This window comes from Podarcis cretensis (assembly GCF_951804945.1).
Source record: "Podarcis cretensis genome assembly, chromosome: 10".
NCBI lineage: Eukaryota > Metazoa > Chordata > Lepidosauria > Squamata > Lacertidae > Podarcis > Podarcis cretensis.
In genome coordinates this window covers 5054559-5076712 of record NC_137179.1, presented here as the reverse complement: position 1 = coordinate 5076712, position 22154 = coordinate 5054559, and the positions used below count along the sequence as shown (strand labels likewise).

The 22154-nt window shown below is 45.6% G+C and overlaps 1 protein-coding gene across 2 annotated transcripts in view; it reads right to left on the bottom strand.

Moving 5' to 3' along the window:
- The window catches only part of AHCYL2 (adenosylhomocysteinase like 2), a 101348-nt gene that overhangs the window by 24246 nt on the left and 54948 nt on the right, over window positions 1–22154 (bottom strand). Inside the window, exons 2-6 of one of the 2 annotated variants that reach the window (XM_079992603.1) lie at window positions 13578–13686; window positions 9706–9849; window positions 7752–7852; window positions 4506–4608; window positions 3517–3611 (exon numbers count right to left, since the gene is read on the bottom strand). In XM_079992603.1, coding sequence (XP_079848729.1) covers window positions 3517–3611; window positions 4506–4608; window positions 7752–7852; window positions 9706–9849; window positions 13578–13686 — 552 coding nt within the window. Of the gene's footprint in view, window positions 1–3516; window positions 3612–4505; window positions 4609–7751; window positions 7853–9705; window positions 9850–10525; window positions 10776–13577; window positions 13687–22154 lie in introns of those variants that run through there. The other variant, XM_079992604.1, reaches the window with a different exon arrangement.

Sequence of the window (22154 nt, the reverse complement as noted above, 5' to 3'; positions counted from 1 at the left end):
CATGAGCTTGACCAAACTGCGGGAGGCAGTGGAAGACAGAAGTGCCTGGCGTGCTCTGGTCCAGGGGGTAACGAAGAGGCGGACACGACTAAACGACTAAACAACAACAACAACAACAACAACAACAACAACATTGTGATATCAGTTTCAGAATTTTTGACCCGGCAATATATCATGAAACATGGTGTGTGTGTTTGTGTGTGTGAGTGTGTGTGTGTGTGAAAAACCATGAAGCCAGCCAACGTTTCTCTTGATTCTACAGCCCCTGTTAACACTGCTGGCTCAGCTTTCTCCTGCCTCATGCATGGGGCAGCAAACCACAAGAACAGGCACCGGCAAAAATCACGATGTCCGGAAAACTGTGAAGCCAGCTAATGCCTCTACATAGCTCCATCCTTATTTCAGACATCGTGATATATCAGTGTGTTTAGTTGGTGATATATCACGATGTTGAAAACCAGGCAAGGGAGAGAGCAGCAGCCGCTGGTTCCCAGTCCTTTGCTCAAAGCACACCCCCTTCAAAATCATCCGATTAGTGGCCTGGGGAGACTTTTGCAATACAATGCTCATTCCTCTTTCCCAATCAGGGGTTGTGCTTGTTAATCTTCACTTAATTAAGAAGCTTGCATAATCTTTTTTTCTCTCCCTCCTCCTTTATGTGCACAAATAGGCCAGAACTGCAAAAACTGGCAAGCTTCCCTGGCACCCTTATGAAGAGAAAGAACAAAGACTGCAGCCAAAACATGCCTGGTTCCTGTGGAGAAGAACGGGGTGCCCTTTTGCCTACACAAAGCACCAACTGGGCCCCATTCTGGTTGCCTCTTTCATTGCAATTCCAACTGATCCTTCCAATATTTATTGGTTTGGTTCACTTACATACCCCTCTTAATTTGGAAAAACTCAGAGCAGTTCACAAACCAAATCGTCAGGTGCCTAACCAGATAAAATCATCAAATCGTCAGGTTTTTTTCCTTCTCATAAATTTTTATTATTTTCTTTACATATTCTTTCTTATCATACTTTAAACAACATATACACCTTTTTGCTCTGCCAAGCTTGTGACTTCCCTCTCTTCAGATGGCATCCTTTATTAAATCCACTCGCCTATTTTATCTTTTCGTCTCTTCTGTACATTGTAGGAGTTATTTCAGTCCTGCTAGTGTTTTTAAGTTTTTACAACTGTCCTTTAAATGTTCAATAAATTTACTCCAAACCATCAAATCATCTTGAACCTGAAAGCAGCTGCAAGTTAAAACAATGCCACAGGACTTTTACTGTCGCACCAGAACAGTCTAGAAATGCACACACATTCTGAAATAACCCAACAAAGGGGAAGGCATTAAGAACAAAATATTCAGCAACCCCAAAAGCAAGCAAGCAAGCAGGAGACAATAGTACAGTGGTGCCTCGCAAGACGAAAAGAATCCGTTCCGCGATTCTCTTCGTCTAGCGGTTTTTTCGTCTTGCGAAGCAAGCCCATTGATGGCTTAGCGGATTAGCGCTATTAGCGGCTTAGCGGCTTTTAGCGGCTTAGAAAAGGGGGGGGGGAGGAAAAAAAAGTCGAAAAAATTCGCAAGACAAATTCGTTTTGCGAAGCACCTCCAAAACGGAAAACCCTTTCGTCTAGCGGGTTTTTTGTCTTGCGAGGCATTCGTCTTGCGGGGCAGCACTGTATTATGACACTATTCCCCTATTCCCCCACCCGCCAGCCTAACTCTCCCCCAGAATCACAGTTACCCCAATAACAACTGGTTCTCACCCAGCAGCACTGGGACTGGCAGAACCCCAACTCTTCTACCCAGAGGAATCCCCTTGCCCAAGAACACTTATGTGTAGAGAGCAGTGGTGGTGAAGAGTAACTCTGAACTGGGGCTTTTCTCTTTTCTCTTTTTATTTTTTATTGATACAGCAAGAAAAGAAAAAAAGAGAAAACACAAATACCAAATTACACACAGGGATAACATAGACACCGAATTTTCTTAACAAACAGTAAGACATAAATTGGTCTTAACACTAAAGACCCAACCTCCCGTCTATTCCATATTTCGATTTTATATAACTTATTGCCAATACACACTTTTATCATAATTAAACTTTTTCCTTAATATATCTTAATTCTTATATCTGCCTTGCAACTATTACTGAAGTTCCTCGAATTGGGGCTTTTCTCCTTGAAGGCTGCCCCTTTGGGGAAAATAAACCCTTGGTTCCCTTTGCACCAATTATAGCTACACAACCTGGCACATTTTCCAGATCAACATCCTTTTCGTGTCATCCCTGCACTTTCCCTTCACAGGTAACGCCTGCTCTCTGGCTCAGCGGCCAGCCCAGTGCTCAGTACCCAGATGGAGATTCAAAGCTTCTTCAGGGGCAGCAAATGGTTTGCAGAATCACCCACCATGTTTTGGGCACTGGTCCGCCCAGACACACTTCATGCATCTGGCATCAAGTTGCAACCTCCCAGCACTGCAGCTATCTGCCATCCCTCACAAAGGCAGGCAAGGTAAGCTCTGCGGTGCTGCCACCTTCTGGTTCAAAACACACACATTCCTCCGTCACAGTTTGGAGTGAAACACAAGAACGGAAACTAGCCACAAACTGGGATGCTTTCACCAGTTCTGCAAACAGTGTGGGAACACAGGCAGGCAACCCAAAGCATATACAGTGGCACCTCGGGTTACATACGCTTCAAGTTACATATGCTTCAGGTTACAGACTCCGCTAACCCAGAAATATTACCTCGGGTTAAGAACTTTGCTTCAGGATGAGAACAGAAATTGTGCTCCGGCGGCGCGGCAGCAGCAGCAGGAGGCCCCATTAGCTAAAGTGGTGCTTCAGGTTAAGAACAGTTTCAGGTTAAGAACGGACCTCCAGAACGAATTAAGTACTTAACCCTAGGTACCACTGTACCCTTATTTATTGTTTGCCTATAGAATGAAGGCAAACTCAGAAGTTGAGAGAAGGACCATTATACCTTCCAGCACCAACAGAAACCAGAGAAATAAACTTTCACCGATCCTGAGGGAGTTGAAACATGCCTGGCTCATGCACCAGCATGAATGTGATACACCAACTATCTCTGCCCTGAGTTTTCAGCAGTGCATGAAAACTGTAAATAAATAATAATAATAATAATAATAATAATAATAATTTATTTATACCCCGCCCTCCCCAGCCAAGACCAGGCTCAGGGTGGCTAACACCAGGTATAAAAACAACTGATTAAAATACAACTTAAAAACAAGATTAAAAGACAACATTAAAATGCAGCCTCAGTAGAAACTCAAATCAAAAACTTTTTGGGGATGAAAACGTCAAATCTTCACCAAGGCCAACTATCCAGACTGGTCCTACCCAGAAAAAAGCCAGGGAAGTCCCCAGATAGATGGACCAAGAGTCAAAGGCTAATAATAAAAGATTGACACAATGGAGCTCCCTTTGTTGCTAACTGCCCAAATGCTGTTCTAGGGACCAGAACCGGATTTCATGAACTCTGCCGACGGTTCTAGGACTCACCATATTTGGCTGCCACCCTTCAACATTGACGCAGCGATCAATGCACCACCAGAAGTCGTCCTCAGATTCTCCCTTCCAGGCAAAAACGGAGAATCCTGCACGAGAGATAAAGAGGGCACGCACTTCAGATGGCAACAGGCAGCTCATAGCATGGGAAGCTACACATGAAGAAAGGTCACCTTAGAGCAGTAGTCCACTAAATGTTACTCAGAGTAGACCAAGTGAAATTAAGGGACCTACCCTAGTTGTGTCCATTTATTTCAATGGGTCTACTCTGAGTAAAACTTAGTGGAATGCCACCCTTAGCACCAATGGCTCTTGTTTTAATCTTTTGTATGTTTTTACCGGAAGTCGGAAGTGCTTCTTAAACTCCCCCACCCTCGAAATCACTTCCAGCCATACCTTTAATGCCGTATTTTTCACTCTATGGGACGCACTTTTTCCCCTCCAAAAATTAAGCGGAAATGTGTGTGCGTCCTATGGAGCGAATGCAGGCTCCTTGGCTTCAGTGAAAGCAACGTGAAGCCTCCGAAGCGCAGAGGGCGCACTCCCTCCGTGCTCCGGAGGCTTCGCGTTGCTTTCGCTGAAGCCAGGAGAGCGAGAGGGCTTGGTGCGTACCGACCCTTCTCCTTCTCCAGGCTTCAGGGATAGCCGCCTGAAGCCTTTGGAGTGCAGCAGGAACTTGTGCTGCGCTCCAAAGGCTTCGGGTTCCTTTTGCGGAAGCCGGGAGAGCAAGACTCTCCCGGCTTCAGCAGAGAGGGAGAGCTGCGCAGGGCCCCTTCAGCGAAGCGAGAGGAGAAATGGAAGGGGCTCCGTTTCTCCTGCTGCTTCACTGAAGGGGCGCTGAGCAGAGAGGGGGAGATTTTTTTTCCCCTGTTCTCCCCCTCCTATGGTCCGGTGCGTCCTATGGTCTGGTGCGTCCTATAGAGCGCCAAATACTGTGTTTTTTAGAGATCCCGGCTAGAATTCTGACGCAGCCAAATACCTACCACTCTCAGCCAGGGCAGCAGCTACTTCATTGAGGGTGGAGTAGATGTTGCAGGCAGCCCACCGGCACTGAGCACCCAAGGCACCAAGGGTTTCCATGAGAACCTGTAACGAGCAAAATCGGCGGTGGGTGGGTCTGGGATTTGCCATGCCTGCACAAATCTTCACGCAAAAAGTAAATGCCACATCCAGTAATATTCAGTAACACAGAGAATTTCTACCTATTATGTTCCCTTTTAAAAGCAGCAAACTACATGCACACCCCAGGATATATTTAAAGTATCATTAGTACGGTTTTTACTTCCTCAACCTGAAAGTACAAAAAACAACACATAGAAAGCCATACTTTGATAACTTCTAGCCAGTAATGCAATTCTCTCCAAAAGTTTAGAATCCCGACCCCGGTTTTGCTTCAGCTCCTTACTTTTCTGTCGAAAAAGTCTAACCACTCATATACTTCATGTGAATTATTTGAAGAGCAACTGTAATCAACAAATTACGCTAGTAGGATTACAAGACGTTTTGTAAGGAGAAATATACGAAGTGTTACAAAGTAGGAAAAGATAGAGATATTGGTTATGAGTTTGAAATGTAATAGGGAAAATAAGAAATGCATACTAAGAGATTAGGTTGGAAAATTTTCAGACAGGACTGATGGAAGTCAAAAAATTGAATAAAATGCAAAAGTATGTTTAATCACTGTGGGAAATGGTATGTTAAAAAACTACAGTGGTACCTCGGGTTACATATGCTTCAAGGTTACAGACTCTGCTAACCCAGAAATAGTGCTTCAGGTTCAGAACTTTGCTTCAGGATGAGAACAGAAATCGTGCTTGGGCGGCGCAGCAGCAGCAGGAGGCCCCATTAGCTAAAGTGGTGCTTCAGGTTAAGAACAGTTTTAGGTTAAGTACAGACCTCCGGAACGAATTAAGTACTTAACCCGAGGTATCACTGTAATAACAATTTATATAAAAGAAAAAAGAAAAAGAAAAAGTCTAACCCCCTCTTCTCATTACACATACTACAGCACTTTGCCAGGTACTGAAGCAACACCCCCATAAGCCCTCCATGCCCCATCACACGTCCAAAATTCTGGCTGGAAGAGCAGGCGATGAAATCAGCAGGGGAGAATGGCAGAGAGCAAGTCCAAGAAACAGCCTTAACAACCAGGGGTTGGATAACTTGGCTGAAGCAGCTAGAACAACGAGCCACGACTCAAGACAATTACCAGCCCCAGAGGATAATTGGGGCGGTGGGGAGGAAGATTTGAACTCTCAGCAGCATTCTTCATCCCAAATGCTCCCTAACAATCTGGAAGCAGTTGGAGGATGGATGGCAGCTAACAGATTGAGGTTGAATCCTGACAAAACAGAAGTAGTGTTTTTGGGGGACAGGAGGATGGCAGTGTGGGGGACTCCCTGGTCCTGAATGGGGTAACTGTGCCCCTGAAGGACCAGGTGCGCAGCCTCGGAGTCATTCTGGACTCACAGCTGTCCATGGAGGCACAGGTTAATTCTATGTCCAGGGCAGCTGTTTATCAGCTCCATCTGATACACAGGATGAGACCCCACCTGCCCGCAGCCTGTCTTGCCAGAGTGGTGCATGCTCTGGTTATCTCCCGCTTGGACTACTGCAATGCACTCTATGTGGGGCGACCTTTGAAGGTGACCCGGAAACTACAACCAATCCAGAATGTGGCAGCTAGACTGGTGACTGGGAGCGGCCGCCGAGACCACATAACAATGGTCTTGAAAGACCTACACTGGCTCCCAGTATATTTCCGAGCATAATTCAAAGTGTTGGTGCTGACCTTTAAAGCCCTAAACGGCCTCAGCCCAGTATACCTGAAGGAGCGTCTCCAACCCCATCGTTCAGCCCGGACACTGAGGTCCAGCACCGAGGGTCTTCTGGCAGTTCCCTCACTCCGAGAAGCCAAGATACAGAGAATCAGGCAGAGGGCCTTCTCGGTAGTGGCACCCGCCCTGTGGAACGCCCTCCCACCAGATGTCAAAGAGAAAAATAACTACCAAATTTTAGAAGACATCTGAAGGCAGCCCTGTTCAGTTTCTGTTAATTGATTCTCATGACAACTTACAGATTCTGGCTTCACACAATTAACTCAAGGCAGTGTCAATTTACTCTTGGCAGAAAGCCAAGGTCTGCTTGACCTAGAAACTACTCACTCCGATTGGTTAACGACCAGCACTCAACTCTGTTATCTAGGAATGCTAGTACGTTTGGGGTGTGGCGTGTTAGGAGTAGGAGTGCTGTGTAAGGTTAAGAGAGAGAGAGAGAAAGAAAGGATTTATTTTACTTTGTTTTGTATGCAGAAACTCTGCTGGTTTCTTTTCCTTTTAATAAATCCTGTAAATAGTTATTCTGAGTCTAGCTGACTAGTCATTTCCACCTCAACTAGCTTCTTCGCTGTGCAGGAAAACTCTGCTACGTTTGGGCTAAAGCCATTAGAGCTATGCCTGACACTTCAAAGTTCCAAGAGCTTTTAATGTTTAATAGGTTATTGTATTTTAGTGTTTTGTTGGAAGCTGCCCAGAGTGGCTGGGGAAATCCAGGCAGATGGGCGAGGTATTATTATTATTATTATTATTATTATTATTATTATTACAAGCTAACCTCCACATTCCCTCAAGCATGGACTTTTTAACGTGGGGGGGGGGAGCACATGTGAGTACGTGGCTTCAGGTTTCAGCAAACTCCACCTGTAGGCTTACCTGGAAGCAGCAGCAACAGGTGGCCATTTCAACTTCCCGCATGTACTGTCAGTCCCCTGGGGCACCATGGGAAATTAAAACAGCATTTCGCACAGGCTCATCTGCATGGCATGGGATGCACAGAGCAGGCACCAATGGGGCTGGGCACTGGGTATCCAAGTAGTTGCCAAAAGGTACCATGTGCCAGTGCTGGCCTGGGGTGAGGAAAAAGGTCTGAAAGCTCAGCTACCAGAGAAATGTAAGCCCCCCTTAGAAACTGAGAGGCAGGGGATAAAATCAACCAAGTAAGAGGTGCCAGTTTCCTGAATAGAACAGTGTGAATTTCCAAAAGTGAAACATAGCCTCTGAAGGCTGGGTTTCAGAAGGCATCCAAAAACTTCCTGGAGAAATCGTGGCATTTGAGCTGCCTATTCTTCCCTCAATGCCACCATGTGGGATATCAGATATTTGAGCCAAGGTGTCATACTAGGCTTGTCACATGTGCTGGATGCCAACCACGGCTTGGACGGAAGAGCTTACAGCAGTCTGGGCTGTGATGTGCGTGCAGCCCACAATCTTGGCTCCAGCCAGCGGCTTCTCTCCCTGAGCTCGTTTCCTCAAGGCCATGAGCGCAGGCATTTCTAGGAAGGAAGAGGAAAAGAAATGACACACACGAAAATGGGCACAGATGCTCAAAACCCAAAAGCCAAGTAAATGTCAAGCAGGTGACAGCAAACATTTCCCCATATCGCCTTCAGCATCAAAAAGATTATCGCTTTAAAACAAAGCACTGCAAAGTAACCCAGGGGTGGGGTGGGGAATAATCTGCAAGGACAAGTCCCAGAAATGGTGTGAACGTTCAAGGACTCGCCCGCTTCCCACGTTAATTAGACAAGAAACAGTGGAATTCCAGGTCTGGAAGAAGCCCAATAAATTTTCCTGGTTCAACACCCTGCCCTGAAGCAGGGCATGCGTGGCCTAAAAGCTTCCCCAAGAAATGGTTCTCCAACAAAGGAGATTTCACCCTCTCCCCAGGCAACTTCTTCCAAGGCTAAGCTCATTCTTAGAATGCAGCCATGCTAACTTCCACCTCAATGTGGGAAAAGAGACTGTCAGGCAACAATAGGGTTCACTTGGATCTGCAGAACCACAGCTTTGTTTTGCTTGCACTGTGGTGAGAACCTTGGAATTAAAACTTAAAAGGTGACTTGGTTTGGCTGTTTTGTAACCCTAAATGGGTCTTCCATCACCAAACAGCTCAGCTGTTTGAAGAGATGGAACTTAAAATGATGGCAAACCAATGAACGCTTTCTTGAGTTTTGTTTCATCTCAGAAAGAAACAATGGTACTGGTTATTAGGTTGGATGACAGAGTGTTCAGATAAGAGGCCTTCCACATCTACAGTGACCGGAAGTGATACTATGAGATTTGCTTAGTGGCCCATGCCAGCAAGAGCTATGAATTCCAAATGATCAAGAGCATTTGAAACAGCCTTACTTATCGAGTCAAGGTTTAAGGGCAAACAACACATTGCACTGCCAAATTTCATGACATTCATTTGCTAATACAGCACAACGCCCACTGTGTATGTATCCTCCCCATGCCCTTTCTCCCCTGCTAACGCCTCCTTCATTCCTCCTAACCCGGTGGATTATTTACAGTCTCTGGATCTGGCTGGAATAAAACAGGCTGAAGAAGGCAGGGGCATTTGCTGGGAATGGCTAAGCCTTCCAGTTCATTGGTCCTCCCCGATGTTAGGACTATATTTGCTTTGTAACACCTAATTCTAATTTACAAAGTTCCATTAAAATGATATTGAAGTCAAATGCCTGTGCTGTTTTTTGAGACAACAATAGCAATTTGTCATTCTTCTGATTTCATCTATATTCAATGATTTATATGGAACAGGAGCAATTTGCGGGCGGGTGGGGATTCTGGGGAGAGCTGAACTGAACTGTATGCCTTACATTTCATTAGTGGTGCACCATGTGAGGGACGCAGGTGGCGCTGTGGGTTAAAGCCTCAGCGCCTAGGGCTTGCCGATCGAAAGGTCGGCGGTTCGAATCCCCGCGGCGGGGTGCGCTCCCGTCGTTCGGTCCCAGCGCCTGCCAACCTAGCAGTTCGAAAGCACCTCCGGGTGCAAGTAGATAAATAGGGACCGCTTACCAGCGGGAAGGTAAACGGCGTTTCCGTGTGCGGCTCTGGCTCGCCAGAGCAGCGATGTCACGCTGGCCACGTGACCCGGAAGTGTCTCCGGACAGCGCTGGCCCCTGGCCTCTTAAGTGAGATGGGCGCACAACCCCAGAGTCTGTCAAGACTGGCCCGTACGGGCAGGGGTACCTTTACCTTTACCTTTATGTGCTCCCCAGGACAGATTCGAAGAGTCAGATCTTACTGCCACATACGTGTGCCAGAAAAGGTGTCTACCCAAATGGCAGCAAGACCAAGATCTCTTGATCTAATGAAGTTACCCAGAACGGCATATCTCTCTTACCTTGCTCGGCAATTTCTATTTCCCGGCGCCCAAATTCAGCCTGCTTGATATTTTTCACGCAGAAGTCACTGCTGCCTTTGGTGTTCTTCTGCTGCTTGTCCCGCGGGGAGGTCTCATCATCAGAGCTGTCTGTGTAGGAGGCAGCTGGAAGAAGATGCAGACATTTTATTATTATTATTCTTTTCTACCCCGCCCATCTGGCTGGGTTTCCCCAGCCACTCTGGGTGGCTTTCAACAGAACATTAAAAACAAAATAAAACTTCAAACATTAAAAACTTCCCTAAACAGGGCTCCCTTCAGATGTCTTCTCAAAGTTGGATAGCTGTTTATTTCCTTGACATCTGACGGGAGGACGTTCCACAGGGAGGGCACCACTACCGAGAAGGCCCTCTGCCTGCTTCCCTGTGACCTCACTTCTTGCAGTGAGGGAACCACCAGAAGGCCCTCGGAGCTGGACCTCAGTCTCCGGGCTGAACGATGGGGGTGGAGACTCTCAGAGAAGAGCAACATTCACAAGATCACAATCAAAGCTGAACATGCATTTGTCTCAGACCTCAAGTAAGTGACTACATGTGCGTCTTTTCCTTTGGTGACAATTTTGGATCCTACAGCACTGTATGAAAACATTTAAGCCAGATTGTAGAAAGGATTCAAGATGCATTGGGATCCTTCCATTACAAGGATTTGATCACCATTTCTGCAGGTCAATAATTAAGACCTGTGTATCCGAGGTTATCCATGCTTAAGAGCCTCACTGCAAAATCTCTGCATGGTTCCTTTCACAGCCCTCATGTGCTCTGATGCCCACTTTCTCACTCACAATGCTCCAACGGCTTCTGCTTGGACCGACACCGACTTGGCCTCCTTGGTATTGAAAATGTTGGCAACTTGGACACCTCAGGTATTTCATCATTGTAAGAGTCACATGAGAAGACCCTTGGGACATCCATGGTAGCAGCACGTAACCTCTCCTCTCAGCAGAAAAGGGTCATACATGGGCATGTATGTGAATGTACAGGGTCATATCTGAGACTCAGCCTCCTGGATCTCTTTGTAGCTAGGGCAAAGTCGTGCTCAGGGGCTGGAGATGAGTCATAAATGGTCATTGTGACCTCAGGTTCCAAAGGCAGGATGGAATCATATTGGCTCTCATGGCCAGACCCATTGGTTCCCTGCACTACTGCTGTATCACAGTTGCAAACCAATGGAATATAGGCCAAGTAGTCAAGGCGGCTTTGGAAAAAGCTCTCAAGGCAGACACCACCCTGTCAGCAGATATCTGCAATGTCTGGAGATATCACCCTGCCTCTCTCTCTCTAGTTCCCTAGTTTCAAGATTGTCCCACCCTAGTAGTTTTCTCATTTGAACCCTGCAAAGCAACTCCTGGCACACATATATTCTCAAATCTGCAATGAGACAAAATGGTGCAGATGCTAATGGGCATATGCATCCTTAAAAACTAATGAAAGTTATAGCAGACTTGCTGGATCAGACCAAAGGTGTGTCTAGATGAGCATCCTGTTTGCTGCAACAACTAGGGACACTCACAATCAGCTCATGACAGCAACTGGAGTTCCCTGGCAGAGTGCCTCTTAACAAGAAATAAGATTCCTACAAGATTCCTACAAGAAAGAAGATTCCACCTAAACATTAGGAAGAACTTCCTGGCAGTAAGAGCTGTTTGACAGTGGAATTTGCTGCCAAGGAGTGTGGTGGAGTCTCCTTCTTCGGAGGTCTTTAAGCAGAGGCTTGACAACCATATGTCAGGAGTGCTCTCATGGTGTTTCCTGCTTGGCAGGGGGTTGGACTCGATGGCCCTTGGGGTCTCTTCCAACTCTATGATTCTATGATTCTACATAGGTTACATCTCACCAACATGATTAATCTGCACGGGCAGACCTATCCTCATTCCATGCATTTGCTGAATCCTCTGCAAAGCTTTCTAAGATGGTGCCCTTACCACACTGACTGACAATTAGTTTCCAGGCCCAATTCAAAGTGCTATAAGCCTTAAGCGACTCAGAACCACAAGAAATTGATTGATTGCCTGCCATGGATGTGATTGCTCTCCACCTGAAGGAACCGGCACGAAGCCTGGAAGCCCAGTTAGCCTCAGTGGCTAGAAACACATTTTATTAGCTGTACTTGGTATTAGCACCATCATCTTCATCATCATCATTATTATTATTAATTGTATTTATATACTGCCCTATACGTGGAGGTCTCAGGGCAGTTCACATAAAAAGATTACAATATATAAAATAAAAATAAAAGCAATAACCCAATAATACCTCCCTTCCCCAAAAAGAGCCACATTTTTAAAAGGTATGGGATGTTGATCAGGTCAACCAAAGGCCTGGTTAAAAAGAAACATTTCTGGCTGGTGCTTAAAGGTATATAATGAAGGCGCCAGGCAAGCTTTGCTGGGCATTCCACAGACGGGGAGCCACTGCAGAGAAGACGCGTTCTCATGTTGCCACCATCCGGACCTCTCGAGAAGGAGGCACACAAAGGAGATATCAGGGTCTGGGTAGGTTCATGTGGAAAGAGGCAGTCCTTGAGGTATTCTGGTCCTGAGCCATTTAAGGCTTTATGGGTCAAAACTAACACTTTGAATTGGGCCCGGAAACTAATCGGTAGCCAGTGCAGTCGGACCAGTACAGGTCTTGATTATTACAATGCACTCAATGTGGGGTCCCTTGACCCCAGAAATTGCAGTTAGTGTCAGCACAATACACCCTCTGCTCAGAGAACTAAGAGGGTTGCCAATTTGTTACTGGGTCAAATTCAAGGCATTGCTACTGGAAGGCAAAGCCCTTAACTGCTTTGGATCAGTTGATCTGCAGGGTCACCTTACCCCACATGTGCCCACTTGATGGATGTGTGAAACTTACTTGTAATTTTCATTTTGAAGTTGTAAAAAACTGAACTTTTCTATGCTAGCACCTACACATTAGAATACCCTGCTGTTGACATTAGGCCGGCAGATGCATTCACTGTACGTTTTCTGGCATCCACTTAAAACATTTTTGTTTAGACAAGCTTATACAGCAGCGTTTCTCAAATTTGGGTCCCCAGCTGTTGTTGGACTACAACTCCCATCATCCCTGACCACTGGTCCCAAAATACACAAAGCTGTTGACATGTTTTTCTTTTCTACAGTTAATTTTATTTTTCCTTAAATGGTTGATTGCTTTTAACTGTTTTTCCTGATAGTTTGAATATTTCATGTAAACCATTTAGAGGTTTTATTACAATCAGGCGGTATGCACATTTTGTTAAATAAATAAATACTGTCTGAATCCTAGCAAGGTGGGAGTCTTGGTAGGAGGGTGGTTTGTGTATCCAGGAAACTGATGTATGACCTGCCCCATACGGGTCACAGTGTCTCTGAAATAGCAGGTGTATATGCGAAATGTGAACATGTTAGTGGGCTGGCTAATCTGGAATTTATTGGTTTGAGCTGCTTTGATTAGTTTGCTGGAGAATCAGCAAGTGCTGATTTGTTTTGGAATAGTTAATAAATGAGTTGTTTATACTTTTCTGAATATTACTCATTCTTAAGCACTAGTTGTGAATGTGGTGTCTTTCCTAGAAGAGCTAAACAATTCATAACAAATGAAAACCAAGTAAAAATGGAAGAGCAGGCTGCCGGTAATTCATTCCGAAAGCCCACGCTGACCAGAACAAAGTCAGGACGCTAGTGTCTTGTATTAATCCCTGTCTTCATCTTCTGTTTTTGAGGATGTTAGAACATTTGGCTTTGGCTACACAGGAGCTGTTGTGCTGAAGCAGAGGGAACACAGACATGCAGATGCCCACTCAAAATCTGAAACTGCCTCCAAGAAGAGCTTAGGAGAAACAGTACATACCAGAGCTGTAGCTATCCGTTGACGACTGAGAGATGGATCGGGACAATGAACGGCGGCCAATCTTTGTGGGGCGCTTGTTGAATTCTTGCTTTTGGTCCGCAAACTGGATCTGTCAAGAGAGAAGCCCAGATTGAGCAAAGGGAGGTAAATTTAAAAGGCCAACAAATGCAATCGTTCTGCTGAAGTTAAGGAATAGTTGCCTGTATCAGTAGTTAGACTGGGTTGCAATTTCTTCAGCATTAACCTTCTTTAGTGGACTTGTTGGTGTGGCTGCTTCAGCCCCAGGCAACACACAGCGTTTTAACCTATTACTTCCCTTCCAATCACAACTGCCTTCCATTTTCAATGCACAGGCACACAGGAGTCTCATTCTAATCCAAATGTTTCTCCTTCCATTAAAACCCTTGTTAAGAGTTTCTTGCCATCACAGACATTTGCTATGATCCCAGTCATGCCAGAAGTCTGATACTTGCACCAAACTGTGTTGACATTTCTCTCCATTCCTGCACAGGTCTACTATCTAAAAAAGGTGGCAATTAGCAGGGTTTCTTATGCTTAGAAATTCAAAATACTTTTCAAGCTTTGCCTGCAGGGAACTTGGGAAGGGATTTTTTTAAAAAGTTAACCACAGTTCCAGACAATCTGAGGAGTGGAGCAAAGACTGCCCAGGGGCGTCCTCTACAGATGGACAGGGTGTTAGGACCTGTGTGACATTGGTATGGCCCAAAAGTATGGTATTTAGTTGCAGGGTGGGAGTAAAAGAAAATGGCCAGGAGACAAGTGGCTGGAGATGAGGGGCCTTGCAGGTGTGGAGTCCACTCACAGCGGACAGAAACTACTGTTCTGCTCAAAGTGTTCCTGGCACTCTAAATCAAACCCCTCTCTCCGTGCCAGGTGGTACGAAGCTACATGGTAGGGACTCAAAACAGTTTTGTGCTACAGATATTCACTATGAAGACAGCAAAGACACCAAAATCAAGTATTTTCAGAAACCAAGGCTGTTTCGGTTAAACCTAAGCTTCCAAACCACAAATGATTTCCGAAGAGTCAGAAGCTCAAACACACACACTTTCCAGTAGACTGCTGCCACACCAACACCTGAAAATTATTTGGGGGAGAACCTCCAATATTATCACGGAACAAAACATGTCATGACCCAGTGGTGACAAGGGTGGACGTCAGTTTTAAAAACATGAACCATGGGTCCAATTTAGAAATAAAGTTGTTTAAAAGGAGGGAGAACTGAAAATGGCAGAAAGCATGCAATATAGCAAAATATACGCCCCAGATAAAAAGTCCTTTCTTTCACTGTCTATAAAGATGGTGCCAGACAAGACCTTCTTTGGCTTCAGAACCGAGGTGGTGGCACCCTAAATTTGGAACGTCCTTTCCAGGATTGTTTTGGTGGCACAAGCTTTTTTAATTATGTTTTTACCACTGTTTTAAATCTTGGTTGGCTTTGGTTTTAAAGCATATTCCTGCCTTTTTAATGTTGTTGTTTTGTTACATTTTTACTTGGTTTTAATTTGTTATGAATTGTTAGCTGTTCCGGGAACCTCTGGGGGGGTTCGAACAACAGGAGAGAACGGGGACAGTCACACATTACTTAGGCTCTGAGCAGGCGCAAGGAGGCATGTGCTACATTACCATTGGTGTCCGAAGAAAGTTGCCGACACGCCCAAGAACCAACAACTGAACTAAGGACCCATTAAGTGTCTTTTTAAACCCTTCTGTATATAATCCACAAAATGGTTGTGCCAATAACACACAAGGACTGAAAAAAACTAGTGTAATCACAGAAGGCAGGGCAAATCTCATGCAAATGTAGGAAAGTAAGGCCCTCATTCAACATAGGCAACGGAGAGCGCACATTTGACACCCACGTGAAACGGGATTCCTCGACAGGAAATTGAATGCCACCTGTTACAATCAAATAGGCTGCTTGAGACTGAAGGGGGGAATAGAGCAGGATGGGCTAAGTAAATTCTGTTTTTAGAAATCAAACAGATTTCTATCAAATGAGTAAAAGAGTGGCAAAACACACACAAAAGCAAGCATTTATACCACTCTGCTCACTCCTGCGCCCTTTTGACCAAAGGAAAACCTCCTCCCTGTCGAAGTCACAATAATGGTTCTATTCCGGCAGCTAAAGGCTTTTCTTGCAGTAACCTTGCAAAGTTCACATTGTCTACTTTTTCTGAAAATAAAAGTATGTCTCTTGAAATTCACGTATCAGTCAATGCAGGCTTCCTCAACCAGATGTTTTTTGGCCTACAACTCCCATGATCCCTAGCTAGCAGGACCAGTGGTCAGGGATGATGGGAATTGTAGTCTCAAAACATCTGGAGGGCCAAGGCTGAGGAAGCCTGAGTCAATGGAATCAACCCAGCAATAGTTCTAGAAGGAACAGTTTAAAATCAGACTTATTCCCTTGACCACAAGGGGTCAGGCCTCTAATAATCCTTAACAATCCTAACTACTGCTGAAAAAAATAAATGCCAACATTACCTTTCCTTTAGAGCCACTAATTCCTTTGATTAGGGCCACTAATAATGAATGACAGTTCAATATAAAGAAGTATTTTTATTTACAAAACAAGACATTTCAGGTGGGTGAAAAGTAGAATTTTATTCACACTATATAGCATCTAATTTCCCTTAAATCCCTCTTTCGCTAAAGACATTTACAGTATGTGCTCCTTGTGCAAAAGCCCCATTCATGAGAAATGACAGCATTAATCCACCATCAACAGAAAGCAAGTCTTCCAACAGTTGTTGAAAGCCACTGAAAACGATTCTGTGGCAGCATGTGCACAAAAGGGTCCAACACATTCCTGTGCCCTTTCTGGCTTTTCAACACAGCTGGTTGCCCATTTTAACACCACCTTTGCACTGGTGCCTCCCTTACATCCGGAGGTCAAACAAAATTCTGTCCCCCCAGATGCCACCTTCCCCATGCCCTTTGACTGGCAATTAGAAGAAGAAGCAGAGACTTGGGCACCTGCCATACCATATCTCTACAGGGATGCTGCTTCCGAGATCTCTGGACGCTCTTCTGCAGAATGTAGTGACGTACTGGGTATATAAGGGATGAGGCAGTCTCTCTAGCAGCCTGATCCCAAACTGTGTAAGACCTTATGCATTAGTATCAAAACTTTGGACTTGGACCGACAGCTGGTGGGCAGCCAGTGGAAATCCCACAAACATGTTGCATGTTGGAACTCGCTTGCTCCCAAAAGCAGCCCAGATCTACTGCACTGGCCGTAGCCTCTGAACTGCCCTCAAGGGTAGCGTCACATAGAGCGCATTGCAGTAATCCAGCCTCGAGGTTACCAATGTGTGGAAACTACGGTCAAGCTGTCCAGATGCGGGAACAGTTGTAGCTACGTCTGCACCTCCAGTGGCATTCAGTATTCTGAATGCAGAATCTCTGTGGGGAAGGGAAAATACGTGGCCCTAAAGTTTCAACCGTCATCTGAAGAACATCTTATGGCTGAGACTCCAAATGGCTTTGCCATCAAGATTAATGCCCAGGACTAACTTAGGTCCATTAATTTCAATAGATCTACTCTAAATAGGAATAGCAGTGGCTACAACCCAGTCATTTACCACTATAAGTGAGCAATCTGGCAGGTGGCTGTAAGCAGCACCAAATAAAACCACTTTCCAGTGCACACAGCCACACAAACCTCTCCACTCTGCATTGACCCACTCAAAAAGGAGTTTTTAGCAAGGCCAGCTGAGGAGAGGGTGGGTGTGAGGGGGGAAAACCAGTCAGGCAACCACAACAGCCTTTGAGATAGGCCAAATAAAAAAATTCCTTCCAGTAGCACCTTAAAGACCAACTAAGTTAGTTCTAGGTATGAGCTTTTGTGTGCATGCACACTTCTTCAGATACCAAATTCCTTCCAGTAGCACCTTAAAGACCAACTAAGTTAGTTCTAGGTATGAGTGTGCATGCACACGAAAGCTCATACCTAGAACTAACTTAGTTGGTCTTTAAGGTGCTACTGGAAGGAATTTTTTTATTTTGTCTTGACTATGGCAGACCAACACGGCTACCTATCTGTAACTGGAGCCTTTGAGATAATCATCATTTGATGATACTCCTGCTACTGGAGTTTTAATCTGATTGCATTTTTATTTTAAGGCTGCCATATAATTTACTTCATCATTTTAGGTTGCCTGTATTAATTATTTCCCTCCTTTTAAAAAGAGAAGCAGAATATGTGGGCAAAACAAGACGCATCATAATTTAAAGGTCCCATCATCCCTGACTACTGGTCCTGTTAGCTAGGGGTGATGGGAGTTGTAGTCCCAAAACATCTGGAGGGCCGAGTTTGCCTATGCCTGATTTATAACATAGAAAACAACTACTTCACAATATGATCGTCAGCAACCAAGAAGTATAAAACAATGCAACTACATAAGAACACAAATCATTCCCAAGATATTACTACAAACACACCTCTTACATATGTACCTTATGTGTGTATACAAACTCAGTATCACTTGGTGTGTCTCTTGCTCTCATGCTCTGCAAATAAAAAAAATATTATTTTGATACTATACTAAACTACACTGAAATGTTTAAATGTTTCTTTGATTGCCCTTGAATCTTTCCTCCACCTTTGCCATCATCTCCTGCCACACCCTTCGGGAACCACTAATCCTGTGGGAACAAGCAAAGCCTGCTAGATCCGGCCAAAGGGGTCCAATCCAGAACAGAATCCTGTCCAACTGCCTCTAGCTGTTGACCTCTGCAGTCAGTCAGTGTAAACCAGGCATGGCCAAACTTGGCCCTCCAGCTGTTTTGGAACTACAACTCCCATCATTCATAGCTAACAGGACCAGTGGTCAGGGATGATAGGAATTGTAGTCCTAAAACAGCTGGAGGGCCAAGTTTGGCCATGCCTGGTGTATACAATTCTAAGTTGGATAGAACAAGTTCTGTTCTAATTGGCATAAGACAGAACTAGACCTTTAAAATACGAAGCTTTCCTTTTTAATCTGGTTGACTTTATTTGTGCAGATTTTTAAAAATGCAGCAATTTTTAATTACGATGCAAGCTTCAGTTGCACTTTAGCAGCGTCATTCAGCTCATGGAAACATTAGGCCCCTCGACACACACACCCCGCCCCCGCCCCCCCGAAAGAGAACCTGACCTCAAGAAGAAACAGCACTCCCTCATGGTAATATAAATGAGTGGCCTCAGTTTCAATGACCAGATCTCCTCCAGCCATCCAACACCAGTTGGAGTAGAGACACCTGTTGGCCAAAGGGGACCAGTTTCATCCCTTGAAAGACGCAAACCTATTTTGCAGGCGAGTTAATTTTTTGCAGGGCACTCGTGAGCCTGACCCGTTGCGATCAGGTAAGCTCTGCTTATACAACTCTGCAAATCGGACAGCCATGAACGTTTGAAGCTAGATGCCAAATTTACCAGGGGGTGACAATGATTTCCATATTCCAGGGAAGACCCCCCCCTTCCTCCTCCGCAACCAGCAGGCCCCACACTATGCTATCAGCTCTCCGCCAATGCGCGGTGCTTAGGAATGCACCTTGTTCTGAGAGGATACTGTTCCAACCAAGGGGTCTGGTCCACCTTTCCCCTCGCGGCATGCTGTGGGGGTGCAGGAGGGTAGTTCTAACCACCCCCGCTATTCTCAGCTTTATGCTTCTGACCTTGAGGAAAAGAGAGCTGGAGACTAGGGCTGGAGCTCTAGCTGCCTCCCAAAGTAATGGGGAAGGCAGGCAGAGCTGCAGCCTCCGCTCCAGGAAGAAACGGAAAGGCTTCCCCTCACCTGGGCTTTCATCCCCGAGTCGCCGTTGACGTTGTACTTCTTGTGCTTTGGCATGGCGTTGCTACCTGGAGCTCTCTCGCCAGCCCTGCGCAGTCCTCCCAAAAGAGGCGGCTGGTCATCCCCTTTATACCTCCTTTCCCTGCACCAGTGACCCTGTCCGCTCTGGTTTCAACTCTCTTGCTCGGGGAGGGAAGATAGGCTAGAGGCGGGAGGGAGGTTGTGAGAGGTAAAGAGGGCTCCTTCCTCTTGCCTGGTGGCCTCAACTCTCTCTTCCAGGGCTCCATTTGGCAGGGAAAGAGCCCGCAGCTTTAATGAATTTCTGCTGCTTGCGCCTGGCGGAACAAAGCTTTGCTGGTCTTCTCTCTCTCTCTCTCTCTCTCTCTCTCCCTCACCCCATTTTCCCTTCTCCTTTAATTGTTGTTTTATCGTGTTGCCCTCACCTCAGAAGCATTAAGCTGCGGTTTCTAACATGGCCTGGCTTGTGCGCGCACAACAATGGCTCACTTATGTAACCAGAATATTCCCTTGCCTGGTATAATTAACTTGCTAATTAGGTACCTTTAAATTTGAGGCTCTCTCCACCCACCCCTGTTTCCACAATCTCCCTTTGCTCAGCCTCAGATTAAGTTTAAACAGAGACACATTAGAACCAAGTTAACTAATGAGCAACTAAAACAATGAAGGCATTTATCGGCCAAAGAGTTGGTTGAGGGTTGTTGGGGTTTTTTGCAACGGTCGAAAAGGTCGCTTGCCCTTATTGCAGTTGCAAGAAAATTGTGTCCTTCAGAGACGCACTAGCCACATGAGACTAACATAAGCACACGACTGTTTTTCTTCCCAGTTCTGGGACCTCCTTGAAAAGAGAAGGGAAAGAGGAAGACGAAGGCATTGTGGACAGTTTTTTTGAAAATGTACTTTCCAAGAAAAGACCGCATCACCTGTGATAGTGCCTGGAGATGGGCTTCAGTCCAGGGACTGAACCTGGTGCTGTCATAGAAACGTAAAAAGCTACCTTATAATTAGTCCATCCCCTGGTCCATCTAGCTCAGTGTGGTCCACACTGGCTGGCAGCAACTCCTCTGGAGTCTCTCCCAGTCATGTTGTGAGATGCTGGGGACTGAACCTGGAACATTCTGCTTGCAAAGCAGGTGCTCGATCACTATGCTACTGTCCTTCCTCACTACAGCCCCAGCCTGCACAACGAAACATATGAATGACACCAGGTTGGGGAAGTCTGCACAATGGTGTACCCAGAATACTTCTGGCGCAGGTGCAGAACTCTGCATGCGCCACAACCTACAGCCATACCACCATGAACACGCTCAATCTCATAACCTGTGCAAAGCAAAGAGCGCAAAAAACCCACAAAACTCTTATTCCAAAAAAAAGAAAAAAGAAAAAGTGGTGCAGACTTTTCTTCTTGAGGCTGCTAACTAGTGACTCTGCCAATTTTGCAGCCGAGGATGCTTGAGAAATTCTCCAGAGAAAGTCCCTCAAGTTGTGATCTGCAAATAAGACCCAACCATTTATTATTTTTTTAATCCTGCATGTGGGAAGCCTGATCTTCTACTCCCAGCTCTCATGCACAGGGAAGAATCTCTGGCACACAGCTGCTTAGGAAAAGAGTGCGATATGGAGGAGTCAGGTTCAAATCATCTTTCAGTCAGTTCTCTCCCTCAGCCTCCATTCTCCATCTCTAAAAATAGATCTGTTACCCACTGGACTAGATAGGTCCAAGGTTAAATACAGCAAGACCATGAACTAAGAATTTTGCACACAAAGTACCACTTAACAGAGATAGGTGATTGGTGGTCTGCAGGAGGCACCAAAAAAACCCCACAACTTATTCTGACACATGGGGCCCCAATGAAGACACAGAAGAAGAAGAAAGCTAACTAACAGTGGTGCCTCGCAAGACGAAATTAATCCGTTCCGTGAGGCTCTTCGTCTAGCGGTTTTTTCGTCTTGCGAAGCAAGCCCATTGACAGCTTAGCGGATTAGCGCTATTAGCGGTCTAGCGGCTTTTAGCGATCAGCTGTTAAGCGGCTTATCAGCGGATCAGCTGATAAGTGGCTTAGCGGCTTAGGAAAAGGGGGGAAAGGGGGGGGAAACCCGCAGGAACTCGCAAGACATTTTCGTCTTGCGAAGCGCCTCCAAAACGGAAAACCCTTTCGTCTAGCGGGTTTTCCGTCTTGCGAGGCGTTCGTCTTGCGGGGCACCACTGTATTTCAACTGTTCAGAAAAGCAACAATGAATCCATGTGTATACTAGATACACTTCATGGTATTATCTCAGGTGCATTCTGGTAAGGCAAAGAGCCACCTGTCTCCTGAGGTAGCAAACCTTGCAGGAACCATGTTCGGTTTCCCAGTTGCCTTCACCTCAAGTCAATCACTCTAAAGTCAATTAACTCTAAAAGGTAAAGGACCCCTGACAGCTAAGTCCAGTCGCAAACGACTCTGGGGTTGCAGAGCTTATCTCGCTAATCTCACAGGCTGAGGGAGCCGACGTTTGTCCGCAGGCAGTTTTTCCAGGTCATGTGGCCAGCATGACTAAGCCACTTCTGGCGAAACCAGAGCAGCGCAAGGAAACGCCGTTTACCTTCCCACCTATTTATCTACAGTGGTGCCTCGCAAGACGAAATTAATCCGTTCCGTGAGGCTCTTCGTATAGCACTTTTTTTGTCTTGCAAAGCAAGCCCATTGACAGCTTAGCGGATTAGCGCTATTAGCGGTTTAGCGGCTTTTAGCGATCAGCTGTTAAGCGGCTTATC